At 38.4% G+C, this 20870-nt stretch overlaps 1 protein-coding gene across 5 annotated transcripts in view; it reads left to right on the top strand.

The window, feature by feature from the left end:
• Fam13c (family with sequence similarity 13 member C) overlaps nucleotides 1-20870 on the top strand; it is a 114547-nt gene that overhangs the window by 34283 nt on the left and 59394 nt on the right. For all 5 annotated transcript variants that reach the window (XM_047552300.1, XM_047552303.1, XM_047552299.1 and 2 more), the window contains one exon: nucleotides 6117-6235. In XM_047552300.1, coding sequence (XP_047408256.1) covers nucleotides 6117-6235 — 119 coding nt within the window. The remainder of the gene's footprint in view (nucleotides 1-6116; nucleotides 6236-20870) is intronic.

The following is a 20870-nucleotide window of genomic DNA, read 5'->3' as shown; positions in this document are numbered from 1 at the left end:
TTTGAGTTCTTTATATATTCTGGAGATTAGTGCTCTATCTGAAGTATGAGTGGTAAAAATTTTCTCCCACTCTGTAGCCTCTCTCTTCACATTGCTGCTAGTTTCCTTTGCTGAGAGAAAGCTTTTTAGTTTGAATCTATCCCAGTTATTGATTCTTCCTTTTATTTTGTGCTATGGGAGTCCTGTTAAGGAAGTCTGATCCTAAGTCGACATGTTGAAGATTTGGACCTACTTTTTCTTCTGTAAGATGCAGGTCTCTGGTCTGATTCCAAGGTCCTTGATCCATTTTGAGTTGATTTTTGTGCAGGGTGAGATAGGGGTTTAGTTTCATTCTGTTGCATATGGATTTCCAGTTTTCCCAGCTCCATTTGTTGAAGAGGCTATCTTTTCTCCATTGCATATTTTTGGACCCTTTGTCTAGTATGAGAAAACTGTATTTATTTGGGTTTGTGTCCATGTCCTCTATTCTGTACCATTGATCTACCTGTCTATTTTGGTACCAATACCATGCCGTTTTTGTTACTATTGCTTTGTAGTAGAGTTGAAGTTCTGGTATTGCAATACCCCCTGGTTCACTCTTCCTGCTAAGGATTGCTTTAGCTATTCTGGGTTTCTTATTCTTCCAGCTGAATATCATGATTGCTTGCTCTATTTCTGTAAGGTATGTCATTGGGATTTTAATTGGAATTGCATTGAATCTGTATAGCACTTTTGGTAGTATGGCCATTTTGACAATATTAATTCTGCCTATCCAAGAACATGGGAGATCTTTCAATCTTCTAAGGTTTTCTTTAATTTCTTTCTTTAGTGTTCTGTAGTTCTCATTGTAGAGGTCTTTCACCTCTTTTGTTAGATTGATTCCCAAGCATTTTATTTTTTCGAGGCTATTGTGAATGGGGTAGTTTTCCTAAATTCTCTTTCTGAAGATTTATCACTTATGTATAAAAATGCATTAGATTTATGAGCATTGATCTTATATCCTGCTACTTTACTGAATTCACTTATGAGTTCTAAAAGTTTTCTGGTGGAATTTCCTGATTCCTCTAAATATATAATCATGTCATCAGCAAATAGGGTTAGTTTGAGTTCTTCTTTTCCTATTCGTATCCCTTTAATTTCTTTGGTCTGTCTAATTGCTCTGGCTAGAGTTTCAAGGACAATGTTGAATAGAAGTGGTGAAAGAGGGCATCCCTGCCTTGTTCCAGTTTTTAGGGGGATCATAGGCAGCATTCTAATGGAGTATCGCAGAGCTTAGTCAATTTGATGACTTCTGAATATAGCAGAAAACCACAGAATCCCTTGGTTGAGGCTGGACTTGAGATATATTGGGAGTGAAGGAGAGGAAGATGACTAGGAGCAGGAAAAGATATAGGATGACTCTTTTTCCAAGTGCCCATCCAAACATTCCCTGCCCAGGTGGCAGGCAGGAAGACAAGCATAGAAGAGAGGGACTAGACTTCTCCTCCCCTTCTTATTCATAGTCAGCTTCAACCTGACTACTTTAAAAACATAAATACAGAAGTAAGAAAATTAGAGCGTGCCATCTTACACTTCAGTCTTTGCCAAGTAGTGGATTTTAGAATTCTTTGGAAGCAAGGATGTCTTATTCACCTTTAGGTAACCACCTCAACTATCAAAATGCTTGGTACGCCATAGTGAATTTTTTTAAGTAAAAAAAAAAAAAAAAAGTATCAATTATTTCAGAATAAACACTCTAGTGTTCTAGAATTTTTGAGCTAGGCATTGCACCTAGTTCTGAACAAAGATGTGATGCAGCTTAAATGGGGAAGGTAACCAAATGCATTATTTCTTGTTCAGATGTTGTCACCTTTGGAGGAGAGATAGGACTGGGGACAAAATGTTAACTCTTAATCATCTCAAAGTGTACTATCAGAGGGCTTTGTTTGATAGCCCTCGTTAACCTTGGCACTGGCCAAACCATGGTGTTCATCTGGAACAGAGAAGTGGACTAACCAAGGGAGTGGTTAGTCTCTCCTAACTGGTCTCTCCTATGTGGAGCTAAAGCTCTTTCATGGAAGCAGATAAATTTGAGTACTATTGTTCTTGTTGTGTGTTTTTTTTTTTTTCCTTTCTCTCTCTATGAATAAATTATGACTGGTAGCACAATACCTTTGAAAGCTATTCTGTTAATTCAGTAAAATGATATTCCCCTTTTCTTCTGCTTTCTCCTTTGACCAAAAATGTGAAATTAATTTTAGAAACTAGCACAACTAAGGATTGGGTTTTCTTCCTCTATTCCTTATGAGATCCTCAAGGCTTCCAGATTAGACTCCTGGAATCACTTTCTCTGGGTTTGTTTTTCTGAGAAAACTCCCTGTGTCGTTCACATGCCAGGCTCTGCCAGGCAGGCTTCGTGGTTTCTTGATGCCAACATACATACACATCCTTTCAGACTTTCACCTTTTTCTTAGCTGTAACTTAAAATATACAGGTGCATTTAATGTGGCATTATTTTCTGCTAAAAATATTTAATCAAATAGATGTGGCTTTTATCATTAATGGTATCCTAGAGGAAAGATCTGCTATGTGACAAATAACTCTTAAATTTAAAATAATAATCACTTATTCCATCTCATAATTTCTGTTGGTCAGCAACTCACTTAGGACACAGGGAAGTATTATTTCTGCTCTGTCATGTCTGAGACCTTAGCTGGAAGACTTAGGGCCTTAAATTATAATCACTTAAAGGCTCATTGATTTGGGTGTGAGATTGTCTCACACAGGGACATTTCATGAAGAGAGAATGGAGCATAGGGACTAAATGGAAATCTTTATTTATTTTTTCTTATAAACAGAAGATTTTCCAAGCACATTAAGGGCTTTGAAGGAACAACTCACTCGTCATTTTCTGAGAGGCTACACTTGAGTTTCTGATTGGAGGGGATTTTGGAGATCAGAATTTTGGGGTGTGATCTTTTGACATTGGAAAGGGCAACCTGTCTTTACCATCAGGCATCTGTTTCACCTCAGAGCCTACTTCTTTCTTCATGTTCATGATGAGTTTTAGTAAACTCCTTACTTTTTTCCCATCTCCACACACACTGAGATTTGAACTTCTTAGTGCCTAAGGAAGCATCACAAATCCACTTTTTTCTACATTTGAATTGGGGACTTGTCACTATCTTCAAGTGCTCCTTATTCACCCATTTCTGAGAAGAGTTCTTCTCTTGCAATACTTTGAGGACTCTGACCAAAGAGTACTCTCTTCAAAGTCCCTCTTATTCATCTAGGAAATAAATTTGTTAGATCTAAGGGAATCTAGCAGCATGTGACCTTTCCCACCCTTCTCAACCATTAAAGGTTCAAAGAATTAGGTAAAATACTGTCTTTGGAAAAACGAGCTGTTCTTCCCTAAAAGAGGAAAGTTTTAATAAAATGTGAATTTTGGGTTGAAACTTTTTTTAGAAACTAGAAGGACAATTTCTTAAGGCCTACAAGTCATTGAGGTTTAAAATATGATGTGTAAAATAATGATGTCAATATAGAAACCCAAAAATTCCACAACAAAAATAAGTTTTATTTTGTTTATCTCATTTGGGTTAAGGATTTCCTTAACACTAGTTTCAAAATGTTGAGTTTTAGGGGAAATTTTATAAAAGAAATATTGTCATCATCAATAGTTTTGATCTGCTGTATGCTCTATTTGTCATACATTAAAGAGTTGTCCATAGCATCTTGTTTAACAACCTGTGAGATTGAAGGTATAATTCCCATTTCACAGACAAGGAAACTGAGGGCTAGGCCATTTAAATAACTTGGCCAATGTCACATACCTAGCAAGTAGTAAGCAAAGTCATCTTACTTGAAATCATTGGGTCAGAGAAGTTGACCAGTGTTGGTGTAGCTATAGAATTTGTCACAAACTACTAGAAGTCTAGAAAACTATTGCACGCTTGTGGAACATTTCATGTGAAGGGTCTTCTTCCTGAACAGGAAGACTTAGAAGAATTAAAGTTCCTCATAGATCTAATTCATTCCTTTCCCTCAGCTCTTCTCCCCAATACCACCATTCGAATGAAGGCATTTGTGGGTGCTTTTTGTTGTTGTTGTTTGTCTTTTTTGTTTTATTTTGTTTTGTTTTAGAAGCTTGTGATGATGGCTTGGCAAACAGCCCCACCGGAGTATTTTAGTATTGTAGAAAAATGACTTCTTAGACACTTGACACACTGACACTTGTACAGACTTCAATGCAACCTTCAGTAGAAGAGCTGGGTCTCTGTCAACACAAGATACTACACAGTCGGACACAAAATCTCTGCCCTTGTTGAACATTTTGACTGCATGGTGATAGCCATCTGGATTTATGGAATTTCTCATGAATTTTATTTTAGTATCTCATTTACTAGATAAAGAAAGAGGGGCTGTCTTATTCTGAGAATTGGTTGGAGGATTGTTAAGGTTCAAAGGTTATAGTAGTCAAACTGCTAGAATTTTATATCTTTCATTTTGTTTATGTCTTTGTATTAAATCCAAATTAGTTTTAGCTGGGAATGTTTATGATATTCTCTAGAGTTTAGCACTCTGGAGTTTTTCTAAATTAACATGTGAATTGCATCATGGATGCTCAATGTTACGGTTTATTTGAATAAAGTGTAGCCAATGGCAATAGTTACGTGTGGAAAGGGGAGATATCTATCATTCTTGGGATTTAGATTTTATGAAATGGGTTGTCCTTAGTTTTCAGATTAAATTTCTTATTGTAGAAAATTTATAAAGAACTTACAAAACTTTACACCAAAAATACAAAGAACCCAATCAATAAATGGGCCAAGGAACTAGACAGACACTTTACAGAAGAAGACACACAGGCAATTAATAAATGTATGAAAAAGTGTTCAACATCTCTAGTAATTAGAGAAATGCAAATTAAAACCACCCTAAGATTTCATCTTAATTCCAATTAGAATGGCTGTTATCAAGAACCCAAACATTAATAGGTGTTGGCATGGATGTGGGAAAAAAGGCACACTTTTACTTTGCTGGTGGAGTTGCAAATTGGTGCAGCCACTCTGGAAAGCAGTGTGGAGATTCCTCAGAAAACTTGGAATGGACCCACCTTTTGACCCAGTTATCCCACTCCTTGGTTTATACCCAAAGGAGTAGTATTAGCATACTACAGTAACATGACCACATCGATGTTTACAGCAGTTCAGTTCACCATAGCTAGATTGTGGAATCATCCTAGATGCCCTTCAACAGATGAATGGATAAAGAAAATGTGGTATATGTACACAATGAAATATTATTCAGCCATAAAGAATAATATGGCATTTGCTGGTAAATGGATGGAATTGGAGAATATCATGCTAAGTGAAATAAGCCAATCCCAAAAAACCAAAGGCTGAATGTTTTCTCTGATAAGTGGATGATGATACATAATGGGGGGGTGGGGGGTAAGAAAAGAATGGAGAAATTTTAGATTACATAGAGGGACATGAGAGGGAGGAAGGGGCAGGAGTATGAAAGATGGTGGAATGAGACAGACATCATTATCCTATGTATATGTATGTTTACATAAATGGTGTGAATCTACATTGTATACAACCATAGAAACAAAAAATTGTACGCTATTTGTGTATAATGAATCAAAATGCAGTCTGGAAAAAGAAAAGAAAAAGTCTAGAAAATCCATATTGGCCCCCAAAAGAAACAAAAATGACATCTCCAGAATTAATCATTGTTAATATTTTCATTTAGTTTATCCCTGTGTGTATGTGTGTGTGTGTGTGTGTGTACATTCAATTTTGTTGCAAATATCAGCTTATGCTACAAGTATTTTATAAATTATATTTCCATATATAACTATTCATTAAATTGTCTCCTATAACATCATTTTTAATGTCTGTGAAATTCTCATTGGGTGGCTACCTCATAGCTTTTGGACACTGGATTTTTTTTTCTTTTATCCTATAATCTGCAGCAACTGAGTGATAGACTTTTAAAATTTTGGACCACTGAATTTCTCCCTTCCCACATTATAGACAGTAGAGCGTGTGATGTGTTGCTGCTCCCCCACCCTGAGACAGCCCCCAGTTACAGCACACTGGGGAACTGATAGCTGCTGACAGCTCATCTACATTTGCTGTTTCTTGTAGGAGACAGAACAGGTGGTGCCCAGCCAGCTGGAGTGCCAGGGCAGAACGGGAACGCCAGTTCACGAGAGTCCACAGAACAACACCTTCAGGTGCCAAGAAGCAGTGCGACTTCAACCAAGGTGGGCCCTTTGTCAGAAGCTGCACTGTGCCTGGAGTTTGCTTTCCAGAAGTACTGACTTGTGTGATGCCACCCCGATATAGTTGAGGCTTTCTAATCTTTGTTGGCATTCCTTATAGCCTGAGAAGGGGCAAAGAGAAATGTAAAGACCTATTTTCCCCTGTCTTCTGTTTGAAGATAATCAGCTTTAAGACTCATGGAAGAGTGGAGATAGGTCCGGCTTTTCGGGAGAAATACTGATTTCATTTATTCTGCCCCTTTCACTTCATGGCAGAGGGGATTAGATTTTCCTCTGGTATGATGACAAATTATGACGACTGTATACACATGGTGGCAGTTACTTTTCAACTCTGATCTCATTTAGCCTTCCCTACTTGCTGAGAAAGCTGGTTACTCAGTTCTGGGAGGGGGTTGAAACTGAAAGACATTAAGGCACTTGCCTTACGTTGCACAAGAAAAAAGACTGAGCCAGAAGCAGGAGGATCACAGGTTCAAGGCCAGCCTCAGAAACTTAGAGACCCTGTCTCAAAATAAAATAACTCAGTGGTAGAGTGCCCTTGGGTTTAATTCTTAATACTGTGCCCCTCTCCAAGAAAAAAGGTTGAGTCAGGATTGGAACCTGAAAATGTCTGAGTATGGCATGGCAGGTAGGTACAGCTTCTGTGCTGACCCAAGTGTCCAGTGACCTTAGCCCTGAAGTACCCCCAGCTGTCCTCTGTAACCTTCCAGACCTGCTGGACCCAGGGCAAGGATGTGGGTGGAAATCTGCCTGCAGAAAGGTTGGCATGACATTCTGATGGGAGACTGGCACTGCAGCTGTCTATGGAAAGTCTCTTCTGGAAATAAACAGAAGAAAAAATTCCACTGCAAGTTGTGTCAGCTGTCTTTGTAGGATCTTGTGTGTGGTGTAATCATAACCCTCACTCAGAGGAAAGGGAGTGCTGTGCCTCTGAGCTTGACCTTTAGAATTTTTTTCTAAGGCAGCACAGTCTAAATGAATCAACTACAGGGAGATTGGCTGTGCTCTATAATCATGCTTTAAAATGGTCAGCATACTAAATTTAGAATCCTAGAACCCTAGAGGGCTGGAGGGGACCCACAGGGAAAAGTGACCAACTGTCCAAGTGAATTCATGAGCATCTTCTGAACTCTCCTCACTAGTTGCCATCTCTTACTTGTTTATTCTTATGTGACCTTAGATAATACCTGTTGGACTCAAACTTATAATTTTCTCATGGATAAGAACATCCTCCCTACTATTTGAGGCCTTTTTTGTAATTAAAATACTTGTAGCTGGCTAGAATCAATTTAGGCAGTGACCCTGTCTAAGGACTGCATCTCAGCACGAATAAGGTCAACTAGTTCCCATGCATATTTCAAAATAGTATAAAAGCAAAACAAACAAGACACAAAACTAAATTCTTGCTTGTGTGTGGAATGTATGGCAGTCTCTTGGGTATGGACACTCAGCAGAGGCTGATAGGAAAAAATGGTATTAACAATTAACTTTCTCAAGTTTGGCAGACTTCAAACTATTTTATATCCTATTGATGGCAGAGATGCTAACTGATAATTTTATTCTTGTCAGAGGTCAAGTCAGAAATTTATTAGGATTCTGTGGTGGTGACCATTCATATCCTTAGCTCTTAACTACTCATATTGATTTAAAATAATTCTTTGAGTGAACATACAGCATAGCAATTCTTCCATTGTTGTGGGGGGGGGGAGTTGTACTTCATTCAGATCCTCAGATTTATGGTAATCTGTCACAGAAAAAAAATATGCACACACAGAGTTTATGTAAAATTTTAGGAGCTTCCTGGACCTTCTTTACATTCTCTACATAACAGGGATAACAATCAGGTATGGAGTCACCAGTTAGCCTTTCTCATTTTGTAATTTTTTTTTTCTCTTCTAGCTCCCATGCCCTACTTTTACTGTTTTCACAGACTCTAGCAGTACTCCAGAATCTTCAGTGCATTGGCGTCAGTAGTTATGGGATCTAATGTTAATTTAACACTAACATAGATAGGGAGTAATGTTAGGCCAGTTCTGTCTAGAACTATTAGGTTTAGTATTTAGATTAGGTTGGTAACCTTTAAACAACAGAGTTACTCATCACAACCATGATGGCATCACCCTAGGACCTTCTAATGGATTAAAAAAAAATACATACCTCAAAATATTACTAGGATTGTGAAATTTGATGAACTGGTGAAAGGAGATCTGAGGCTAAAAACAACTTTGAGTCAGGTAGCTCACATTCCTGATAACATTCCTCTTCTGTCTTGAACCAGCATATGGCCAGGTTCAGACACATCATGCCCAGTAAAATCTTGATAGAGACCTGATACTGTAACAGGACACGCCAGACCTTGGTCTGGCTGAAAGTGAGGGAAGAAGCCAGGCTAAATCTCAGCAGGTGTAAAATGCCACCTTCTTGAGGTGGTGGGTAGGGAGAAAGTTATTGACATAACCAACCCTGCAAGTAAGGAGGGAAAGATCGTTCTGTAGCAAGGAGCCACCAAGGGTTCACATGTCACTTGGCTGAGACTTGAAGGAGCAGCCTTTCAGAAAATTAATTCATCCTTTAAAAAAAAAAAAAAAAGATGGGATTTCAGAGCTTTTAAAGGCCATGGGGTTGTAGGTATTGATCTTTCTACACAAACCTACAGCTTATTTAGCTTGTTGTATCTTGGGCTCTTTCCAGCATGAGGAGGTCGTGTCTTTGTAGATGAGTTTCATGAAGATGTAGAAATGTTTTTGCCCAAGTTTGAGTGATGTTGATTTTCTAATGTTACTGTAGTAAGTGACCACAACTTGTAACTTAAAACAAAACAAACTTATTATCTTATAGTTTTGTAGGATGAAAGTCCAACATGGCCCCAAAGTTGTCAGCAGGACTATATTCCTTTTTAGAGGCTCTGAAGAGAATCATCCATTTCCTTGCTTTTTCAGTTTTTGGAGGCTGCCCATATTCCATGGACTGTGGTCCCTTCCTCTGTCTTCAAAGCCAGTCACATAGCAGCTCTCTGGCCTTTCTCCCATAATCGCATCTCCCTCTGACAAGGGCCAGGACAGATTTTCTGGTTTTAGGGATTCATGTGATTAGATTGGGCTCATTAGAATAACCCAGGATAATCTCTCTATCAAGATCTTTAATCATATTTACAAAATCTTTTGTTTGGTGAAGTAACGTGGTGAGGAGAGAAAGGGACCAGGGATGAGGACATGAACATCTTTGGGCAGTCCTTATATGACCTACTACATTTAATTTTTCCACAGAAAATCGAGAAAATCAAATGGAGTTCATCACTCCAAAAAGCTTTAAAACCACTGATCTGATCTCTTCTACCCCCAAGTCTGCTTGCTCTTTTGAATTTCCTAGCAGAGCCAAACTCACATCATTTTAGCCCCTTTGTCCTCCTTCCTTGCATCCCTTCTCCCATTCACCATACCTCCCCACATCCCGCTTCTGGGTTCTGTCCCTCCCTATGGTATGTTCTTTTGTACAGTATGCTACCTCCAAACTCTCAGGTGTACTTTGGTGTGGTGACGTATTTGGCTTATACAGTGTTTTAAAATATTTTGAGCCAGTATTTTAAAATTGAGAGCTTTTACAGATTTTCAGCCTTATTTGGAAAAATCTGAAGATGGGATAACCCCAGAGCCTCAATTCCTCCAGGCAGCAATCAGTTAGAGCTGAGGACCCGCTCTCCATTTTTTTTTTCACACTCCTGCTTGACTCTTCCCATTTTTTTTTCTTTTTCTTTTTCTTTTTTTTTTTTTGTGCTCCTAGCCTGTCTCCTACAGGCATTTGATTTATAATGCCTGCTTCAATCTTTTTCTTCCCAGCAACTGCTCATCCTGGGAATTATGACTGCCTGAAGCTAACTCCTAATATGGTGCTGGTTGATGGTCTTAATGCCACTTTCCCCAGATGGCATGTTTACATGTTAACATGGACTTTCTGTGCATAAAAGTTCAGAGTATTACATTACTGCATCTATTCAATTTCTGGTGCTTTTCAAAACATGTAAAATCATAGAACTGCATTTAGTTACAGCTAGAAGAAGCCTTAGTAATAGTTTAATACTACTCTCTCATTTTCTAGTTTGGCACCCAGTGAAGCTGTGATTTGCTTAAGTTCCCACTCCTCTTAGTCATAGAATCAAGAAAATCACCATCAATCTGTTTATAGCAGCTACTTGATGCAGTATACATCTGTTTGACTGAGTTTTAGCTAAAGCCAATACTAATTCTGTAAACCCTTATATATGACAAAGGGGAATTTGTGAATGTCAGAGAATTCTAATGAATTCCAATGCAGTTGGGGATTTCTTACCCAGCTATATTTATTTCTGAGAGTGATTAATAACTCATATTTAAAATATTGTATTAAAATTTGTGATAGAATTAAACCTTTAATGCCATTGAAGACTTTGTGTAAACAGGCACTATTCCATAGTGCTGTATTACTGCTAATTAGGTTGGTGGTTACTTTTACGAGTTCCCGTTTATTGATTTCTTTATCTGGAAGTCTTCTGTTAAAGAAGAGGTCAAATTCTTTAATAGTAGTCTTAATAATAGTCTCTTATGGTTTCCACTATTTTTGTAATATCCAGATAAAAGAAAAAACTGGAAAACTTTGTTGCTTTTTAGAAAGAGGAAGTTTTGTTGGCAGTAACTTTTCCATGGGGGATATTCTTTCATCTTTTGTTTTTGAGATAGACACACACACACTTTAATAGTTAATTGTTTCTTTTGTAAATGCTTTTCTTAGAAGCAGATTCTCTCTGCCTCCTCTCCTCCCTGGATTGAACCAGGGGGGCTCTACTGCCAAGCAACATCCCCAGCCCTTTCTTATTCGTTTGAGACAGGGTCTCACTAAGTTGTCCAGGCCAACCTGAAACTTGTGATCCTCCTGTCTTAGCTCCCTAAGTAGCTGGGATTACAGGTGCATACCTCTACGCCCACCTAAGCACAGTCTTGATCAGTTGTGCTAAAAAGGGAAAGAATGAGAACGAGAATAAACCCTCAGATTTTTAAGAATACAGAGGACATGATCCTCCTTCTTGGACTGCACCAGAGCCGGAACTCTGCATGTTTCTGGCATGCTGTTCCTTGTTAGTGTGATCCTAGTATTTGGTTTTGTTTTCCTTTTTATGAGAGGGACAGGGATGAGATAGAGATAAGAAAAATATAGCCTGTATTGATAATATTTATGGTTGACAACGGTTGGGTAATGATTGGGTCCTAACATACTTTATGCTGAGAAGGAAGGTGATCACGGAGCTGTCATTCACTGCCCTTTCCCGCTACCCCCACCTGTGGGCACAGAAGCAGTCTGGTAGAATGAAAAGGATATTTGAATTAAATTCAGGGTCTTATGTCTGTCAGGTGATCTTGGTTACTTCACTTTAGTTCTTTGTCCCCCCTTCTAATATAAGGAATTTGGTTTAATGATTACTAAGGCCCCTTCTATCTCTAACACTGAAAATACTCAACACTCTTAGTGTTCAGAGGGTTAGATACGAACAGAGTTTAGTTTAAGAATACAAGATCTTGCGGACGCAGATAAAAATAATTCCCCACTCCCTGCTATAGAGCACATATACGCACAAATCCCACACCCAACCCTTAAACTGCTGATCAAAAAGAACCCACACTTGATTATTTTGGGAATGAACCCCGCACCACCCCCTGTGACACACCCACTTTCTCCTCTCTCCTCATTTTAAAGGATTTTGCCCTTGCTCATTTGATAAATTGTCAGCGCTTTCATCACACAATAATTAAACATCAGGATAAAAGGGAAACTCCAAAGTGTTCTCATTAATAACAGCAATAATGAAATATTGAAAAATACAGAAAATCCCAAGGACATAAAAATGTTTTATAATCCTGCCACCCATAAATAACCACTGTTAGTATTGTGTAAATTTTTATATTTTTACTACTATTTTAACACTAGCATGAAAAGGAAATGTGTATGAAAGGAGCTCCCTGGTGCATTGGGATTTGAATCTACTAGAAGCACTGTTGATTTCAAATAGGGACAAGAGTAGAAAGACCAGAATGAATTCTGACCACATGATATTTATATATGTAAGACCGTAAGTTGAATAGTAGACAAGTAGGTTCATCATCACAAGGTAAGCTCATTATGGCTAAAGTGAACAAATTTAGTTTTCCATAATAAGCATGCTAATATACAATTCCTATAATGAACATGTTTTACAAGCTTTGGTGTCATTATAGCCCTGTGTTAGAAATATTTCTAGGAGACAAAACAGAAAACTTTGTCTTTAACATCTGAACATCTTGGAAAGCCTCATGGTTTAACTTGGAATAGATTTAAGAGAAATTTTAGCAATGATGGTAGACTTAATCTGAATTTAGAACTTTGATCACCTGCTTAAGTATTCAGTGCTCATGAGGCCACTAGCATGAGGCTGTTCTTTTACTTACTCTTTATCTTCTCAATGGGGCACTGGCTACTACTATATTTCAGTTATAGTATTTGTCAACAAAGTTATTCTTTTCAGGATTTATGTTAAATACCATAACTTCCAGCCACCCCTTCCACATGTATTTTTTTTTCTCTCTATCCTTAACTAATACTGGATTTAAAATTTGGAGGAATTCATATACACATGAATATTTTCTATATATAAAATAGAAACCAATTGCTATTATATAACTTATACCACTTGATATTTTTCATATAATAAAATACTCTGGGATATTTTATAGTCATTAAATGATATTCTGTGATATGCCATCATTTATTTAACTAATTCTAGACTTTTTGATATTTTGGTTATTTCTAGGAGTTATTATAGATATTTCTAATAGAAAACATCTTTTTAAAATCATCTTTCATCTATTATAGTTTCCTTCATTTGTGCTCAAAGGTCAAGCTGTCTAGGCATAGGATTTGAATTGGTGAACTGAAATATGATTTAGGATATAAATTTTTCAGTTGTCTGATCATGGAAGAAGATAAGAATGTAATGGATAAATGATAACTTTTGAAAGTCATGTGAAAGTCATGTGACTGGATTTCTGAAATCCTAACTTGAGGCTCTGGGTAGAACATTTGAGACAATTCAATCCAATCCCTTCTCTCCTTTTTTGTACATTTACTAGATATTTCTATTTCATCCACTGGTCTCATCGTCTCCTAGTTCAGATTTTGCTAAGGGCAAAATGCTTCTGGCTTTAAATTCCCATAGGCCATTGGAAAGTCATGCAAGAGATGGATCAGTTCTTTGTGTGGAATGTCCCCAGACATATCAGAGACTCTGGCATCTTTGGTTCCAGCCCACAGAGTGCCAAAGGGTCTCTGTAGCCACTGTGACATTCACAAATAACCTTCAAATTTTCCTCCTTTTCCTGAGGCTATACCAACCATCCTATTAAGCACCAATTTGCATGATTGGCATTTAAAACCTTATTTAAGAGTATGTTTTATGCTAAAGAAAGAAATTGAAGAAGGCACTAGAAAATGCAAAGTCATGTTTTTGGATTGGGAGAATTAATGTTGTTAAAATCACCATACTACCCAAAGTGATCTGATTCAATGCAATTGCTATCAAAGAAGCAATGATTTTCTTCATAGAACTGAAAAAACAACCCCTGAATTTGTATGGACACACAAAAAGACCCTGAAAACTCAATGCAATTCTGAGTAAAAAGACCAGTGCTGGTTATGGTTATGGTTATGGTTATGGTTATATGAATGGATAAATATGGTTATGGTTATGGTTATATGAATGGATAAATAAGATGTGATATGGGCTGGAGCTGGAGCTCAGTGGCAGAGTGCTCCGCCTAGCATGTGTAAAGCACTGGGTTCAATTCTCAGCACCACATAAAAATAAAATGTATTTTGTCTATGTACAACTACAAAAAAAATTGTTTTAGACAAAAAAGATGTGATGTATATTCATATATACATACACACACATTCACCATATATACACACATGGAGTTTGGTTCAGACATGAATGGGAACAAAATTATGTCATTGGCAGAAAAATGAAAGGAACTGAAGAACTTCATGCTAAGTGAGATCAACCAGATCCAGAATGTTAAGAATCATATGTTCTCTCTCATGGAAACTAGAGAGAAATAAAAGAAAAGGGACTTCATGAAAAAGATCAATAGAAGAAAGGGATCAGGGGAACGGGAGAGGAGAAAGGGGTGGTTAGTGAAACAGACCAGTTTATACCTCGTGTATGTATGACTATATCACGGTGAATCTCATTATGTATAATAAAGACCAATGCTGGGGAGGCATCACAGTACCCAATTTCAAAATATACTTCAGAGCCATACTGACACAAACTACATGGTACTTGCATATAAACAGACATGTAGACCAATGGAAGACATTAGAAAACCCAGAATTATATCCACACATTTACAGTTAACTGATTCTCAACAAAGGTGCCCAAAACATAGGTTGTAGAAAAGGCAGCCTCTTTAACAAATGGTGCTAAGAAAGCTAGATATCCATATGTAAGAGATTGAAACTAGACCATTCTCTCACCTTGTATAAAATTCAACTTACAAGGGATCAAAGACCTTAATGTTAAACCTGAATCACTGAAACTACTAGAAGAAAATATAGGGAAACACTCCAAAATATTGGCAGTGGCAATAATTTCCTAAATAACTCAGAAAACAAAAAGCAAGACTTGACAAATGGAATTTCATCAAACTAAAAAGCTTCCGCACAGCAAACTAAGAGTACAGTAAGAGAACCTACAGAATGAGAGAAAAATCTTTGCAGCTATTTATCTGACAGAAGATTTATATTCAGAATATATAAAGAAATCTAAAAACAAAATCCAATCAAAAAATGGGCAAATGAACATACACTTCTCAAAAGTAGTACAAATGAAAATAAAACTATGAAAACAAGCTCTGTGTCTACAGCCATCAGGGAAATACAAATCCAAATTACGTTGAGATTCCATTTCACCCTTGTCGGAACGGCTATTATACAAAATAACAAATGTTGGTGAGAATGGAGAAATAGGAACCCTTATTTTTGGTGGGAATGTAAATTAGTGTAGTCACTCTGTAAAACAGTATGGAGGTTCCTAAACTAAAAATTGAACTACCATATGATCCAGCTACACTAACTGGGTTCATACTCAAAGGAAATGAAATCGGTATATAAAGGGATACCTGCATGTTTACTGCGGCAGTTTTCACAGTAACTGAGAGATGAAACCAGCCTTGCTGTTCCTCAACAGATAAATGGATAAAGACAATATGTAGATAAACACAGTGGAATATTAGCCACAAGGAAGAATGATATCCTGTCATTCTCAGGAAAATGAATGGGAACTAGAGAACATTATGTTAAGCAAAATGAGCCAGACACAAAAAGACAAGTATCACATGTTTTCTCTCCTATATGGAAACCAAAAAAGATGAAGTAGATCAGAGACTTTTAAGGAAGAGGATCGTGAGAGGGGGAGTCCAGAGAGGGGGGAGGACAAAGGAGAAAAGGGAAGGAGGATATGATCAAGACACAGTATGTGCATGCATATAAATGTCCAATGAAATTAATTTGTACAATTGTGTCAATTATAATTAAAAGTAAACCATGTTTTAGGAGTATTAAAGTAGGTACATGTTCATCTCAAATAGAAAAAACAATTATGTAACAGTATTACACAATCCATTTTTATATAATTATGTACAGAAACGAACTGAAAAAAGACATAAATCAATATTTTATTGGTGATGACTTGGGTGGGATGATTGTGGGTGATTTTAAAAAATACCTCTTTTTCAAGTTTTCCCCCTTAAGCCCCTACTAATTTTAGAATTGGGGAAAGTGATAAATTAATCCAAGAAAAACAATAGTACATATTATTTCTATGAACTTCCTTATTTGATTTGTTATTTTATCTTACTTTGGGGGTAGACAAGAATATTAAAAAGTATTGGGAAAGAATGGACTTATTTTTTTAATTTTTATATTATCTGGGAGAATCTTGAAAGGAACTTTCTGTGGTACTTGTGGCTTTTATGATTTGAATTAGTTGGTATCAGAAAGCAAATATTAAAGATGATTTCCTGGCCTCAGATGATGTTTAGAACTAGAATTTGTGGACCTCTTCTTTCCCTGAATGCTTGACTCTGGATGAAAACAGAAGAAAGTCTCCTTCTAAGCCCTTCAGCAGCTCTAAGCCTCTCAGGGGTCCAGTAACAGTTCTTACCAAACACCCCATCACCATCAGATGCCAGGAACAAAGGAAATTCCAAGGCCCTTTCAAGTAGGGTGGGGTTCAAAAGGAGAAAGGTTGAGAAGCAATAGAAGCAGGAGCCAGATATTAGAGGCTTGTTAGACAATGCCTTGAACTTAGCACCAACACAAGAAAACAATTTTGGTCACACCCAGTCTATTGAATAAACCCAAACACACGTAATAGAGCCTCTGGGAAGGGCCTAGAAGTGTATCCAAGATGCTGTAATGTGAAAAGGAAGGGACTCTGCCGTATGCAGTACTGGATACCAACTCCAGCTTTCCTATTTTCTTGAACAAATTTGCTAACCTCTAGACTTTGACGTCTTCAGATGTACATGGAAAGGAAAATACTTATTGCTCAGAGCTTCTGTTGTAAGGACTAAAGGGGAGATATGAGTTCAGCTTCCTTCAGGGTCTGGCCTGCAGCATGTGCTTTAAGCACGTTGATGTTGCTGGTCCTCAGGAGACCAGTCCCTCCCCTTCATGCAGGTCTCCATCTGGCTTCATAGTACTGATATATGCACTGCCGACATGTCCCTCTTGTCTCTGGTGGTCTCCTTCCTCTTGTCCATTTATCCAAATTCCAATCCCATCTCAGAGCCCAGCTCACTACCAGCTTCTCCTGTACTTTGTCTTTTCCCAACAGATCACATTAATCTCTATAGTTGGACAATGTTCAATTGAACTAGGCACATGAGTTGAAACAAGAGTCCTTTGCTTTTTCTTTTCAAATAATATATATGGTTATTTTTCTATAATTCTTTTGAATGCACTGTTTTCACCATTGTGATGAATTCAGAAAAGTTTCTACTTATTGATTTGTAGGTCAACAAAATTCTTGGAATTCTAGGTTGCCCTCCACAGACCCATGCTCTTTATGACCTTCGTAATAACAGGTCCTTTGCAAACTCTAGTTGTTTTTATGTGTACTGCCTGTATTTGCCAAGCTTCCATGTCTCTTCCCCACAGAATTCAGATGACCTCCATGTCCTGCTCTTCTGCACATCTTTTAGTTAGGCCTTATCTTCTTGCTGGTTGAATCAAAAACATTTATGTACCTTGAAACCAACTGATTTTCCTGAATTGTCTATTGAGACCCCAATGATTTGAGCTTTTTTGCTCAACTTAGACATTGGATTAATATAATTTCAAAGAAACTTACGTAGGTGCTATACATGGCCATGTGGTCCTAGGTGGCCATGGACAGAGGAAGTTGGGAACATGGGCATCAAGAAGGTGATTCTATTCATCATAAAGTTCCTGACAACTTTATTGATCTTACTTGTGTGCAGCAAAGGAGACCTAGGCTATTATTGCATGTCCAGTGACTATTTCTTGGTAAGGGTAGCATTTGTAAGAGGAAGGAGGTTTGGTGTTCTTTGTAAACAGTGGAAACTCGGGCAAGGAAAGAGGATATGGAAGGTTATGGGGTTAGCTTACAAAATTGAATTAAGGGCAACCATTCTAGTCATGGGAAGAAAAGGGTTCAGGCCTAGCGAATGGATTTCTAGAATCTCAATGACGGGGATTTATCCTCCTGGGGTATCACCATTAGATGAGCCCAGGCTAATAGCTTTCCATTCCTGATCAGATTTCAACTTCCAAGGAGAAGTAACTAATGCACACAGCTCAGGCCAGTGTTCACTGTTACATGTGGAATAATAAAGGGCTGATTCCTCAAAGGAAAGGGAGGAGATTGGTGTCAGTAAAAGTGGATTGGGGATGAAAAGTGCTGGGCAGATAAAATTAGTGTTGGGTGACTTAGGGGAATGGGAAGAACCTGAAACTAATGGAAGAAAAGAATTGGAACTAATTTTAAGAAAACCGCAAAAAAGAGTCTGATGTACCTCATTAACCTTGAGAGCAACAAAGGCATGGGGAGACCCAGGCTGCTCTGACTTGCCTCTCAGACTGACCCTAGTCTAGATGCTGTTTACCTTGCACTATGTCCACATTGGCAAGGACAAGGAAGGCTGGAGTGTAGTGAACTTCAGGGAGAATGTTTTGGATGATATCAGAAAGATTGACAGCAGCCAGTCTGCACAGGACCTAGTAGTCCTGTATGGGTTTCAGATTTATCCAAGTCCAGAGGGGAGTTATTGGAGGGTATAGAAAAGGGAACGACTTACTCAGATTTACTACTTTAAAAATCCACTCTGGGTACTGTCTGGTACTTGAGAGACATCTTATAAACTAATAGGTCATCCATGTGGGAGGAGATGCTGCTAATGAAGATGGTAAGTGAAGGTTATAGACTCAAGATTCTCTCCTTTTGGGAGAGAAAGAAAAACTTTAACAGGGAACAGGTAAAACTTAGGCTGCTTAATATCAATACCTCCTCAAATCCCCTATAGCTTTTCTTTTTAAAGTTCTTCAATTTTGGAGTTATTCTGGCTCATACTTTAGATGTCATAGTTTGAAAGTCTGAGCTTAGCTGTAATATCACAGTGCCAATACAATGAGTATTTATACCTTTGCAGCCAGTATTCATCTGTGATCCTCTGTGCCCTTCACTACAGCTGCCCCTGAAATAAGTCTTTGTGTGATTGCTTTGTTTTCTCTTTTCCTGGCTGTAAGCTCCAGAAGCACAGGAAATGTGTCTGCTTTGTCATGTTGTCCTCTGTCTTACTCTAGTTTTCTCCTGAAGCAGAGCCTGTGAGGGAGGAGGACCTAGGAAATAGAGTAGGTGGAAGAGCCCACACAGTTGTGTAGTCAGTAGGTTACCACTCTGGTGCCCCTCTGAGAAGTCCCTCATTTACCCTCTGAAAGTTGGCGTTGTGCTGCATTCCTCTTTCCACTGGCTATGGCCTCCAGGAGAGTTGGCTGTAACACTCACAGGTTTGAGGAGCAAGCTCTGCCTTGCAAAAAAAAAAAAAAAAAAAAAAAGTTGGGGGGGGAGACTTGACTGGTGCTTGAGGTGAGGAGAAGCAGATGAACAGAACTGTCCACAGAGCTGATGCATCAGCTGCAACCACTTGTTTCTCCTGGACTGCGTGCTGTCTGGCACAGGGAGTAGATGTCTGATAATTACTTACTAATTAATGCAATGAATGAGGCAATGTATATGTAGTGCTTTGTGGTCTGCTCAACAAACCAGGCACTGCTATATTGCTGCTACTAAGAAAGCATCACTTGGGGCCTCTTCTCTCACCTGGTCCCCGAAAACAAATCAGCTGGACCCCAATGTCCTCGGTATCCCATCCCAGTCTTCCTTTCTGGTTCATAGGATGTTTTCATCCACACCCCCCCCCCCCCCGACTACTCTGCTGTCCTCCCTCTGCCAGTCCCGATCCTGGCTTGGTGGTTCTGATGCACTGCTCACATATTTTCCAGGTATTGGGGCATGGATCCAGGCTGTTTCTGGCTGTGTCGGCCAAACAAATTGAGAAGTGGTACCTATTCCATAAAAACTGGGCTAATTTGGGTTTGGGATTTCTCTTAGTGTCCCCAGGGACACAGTCTTTTCTTCTCTGGTTATGTGTCCCCCATGAGGCCAGGCCAGAAAAACCAGATCATTCCTGCACTTCAACAAGTTCCTCACCTGTGCCCCTTAGCCACTGGTCTCCTCCCAGGGTATTGCACTTGAACCTTTGGGATAATGTTTCCCAATTAGAATCCCCTGGAGTGCTTCTTAACTATATCTTGCCATTCTGCTTCTCTGGAAATTCTGATTCAGTAAGTCTGGATTTGGGCCCAGGAATTTCTGTTTTAATAGTACTGATTGATTCTAATCTCTAAAGAAGTGTAAGGTGGGAGGTATTGGGTGGGTTGAGGCTTTGGCCCCAACTGTTAGGAGTGTGTGTAACTGGGGATTGGTCTACTTCTACCCATGGCCCCTGTCCCCTCTGCAAGAGGTCATTGACAAGTGGATATATGAGTTGGACAGTCAGTTCATGCTTATCTGTTGATTCCAGTTTGTTTTCTGTTAGTGGTAGTCTCTGGGAATAATTTCAAACTCTGTGCCTCAGTGTTAGAATCTTTGAAGTTAGTGCTCCAATATTTGACCTCAGTCATTTAGCACAGAAAATTGATCCTTAACCACAAAGAAAATGTTTTCAGTGTGGGTTAGACTCCCATAGAAAGGCACTTTATATTAACTAGTATTGAGGGTTGTTATTGTTACTAATAATATTACTAGAATTTATTGGCGTCTTCTCTGTGTCTGCATATAGAGCTATTGTTTTTATATAAAGAATGTTTTGCTCAGACAGTTGTCCTCTTGGGATATACCTTTTGTTTGCAAAAGAGTTTCAGGAAGCAACAATCAAACAGCCAGCCAGCAGTCATCCGGGTATACATTAGTGTATCCCAAGTGTTGCTTTCTAATACAGAGGCTCAACTTAATGCAATGGATTATCTTAAA

The sequence above is a fragment of the Sciurus carolinensis genome, chromosome 5 (genome assembly GCF_902686445.1).
Source record: "Sciurus carolinensis chromosome 5, mSciCar1.2, whole genome shotgun sequence".
Classification (NCBI taxonomy): Eukaryota; Metazoa; Chordata; class Mammalia; order Rodentia; family Sciuridae; genus Sciurus; species Sciurus carolinensis.
This window is presented reverse-complemented; position numbering and strand designations above follow the sequence as displayed.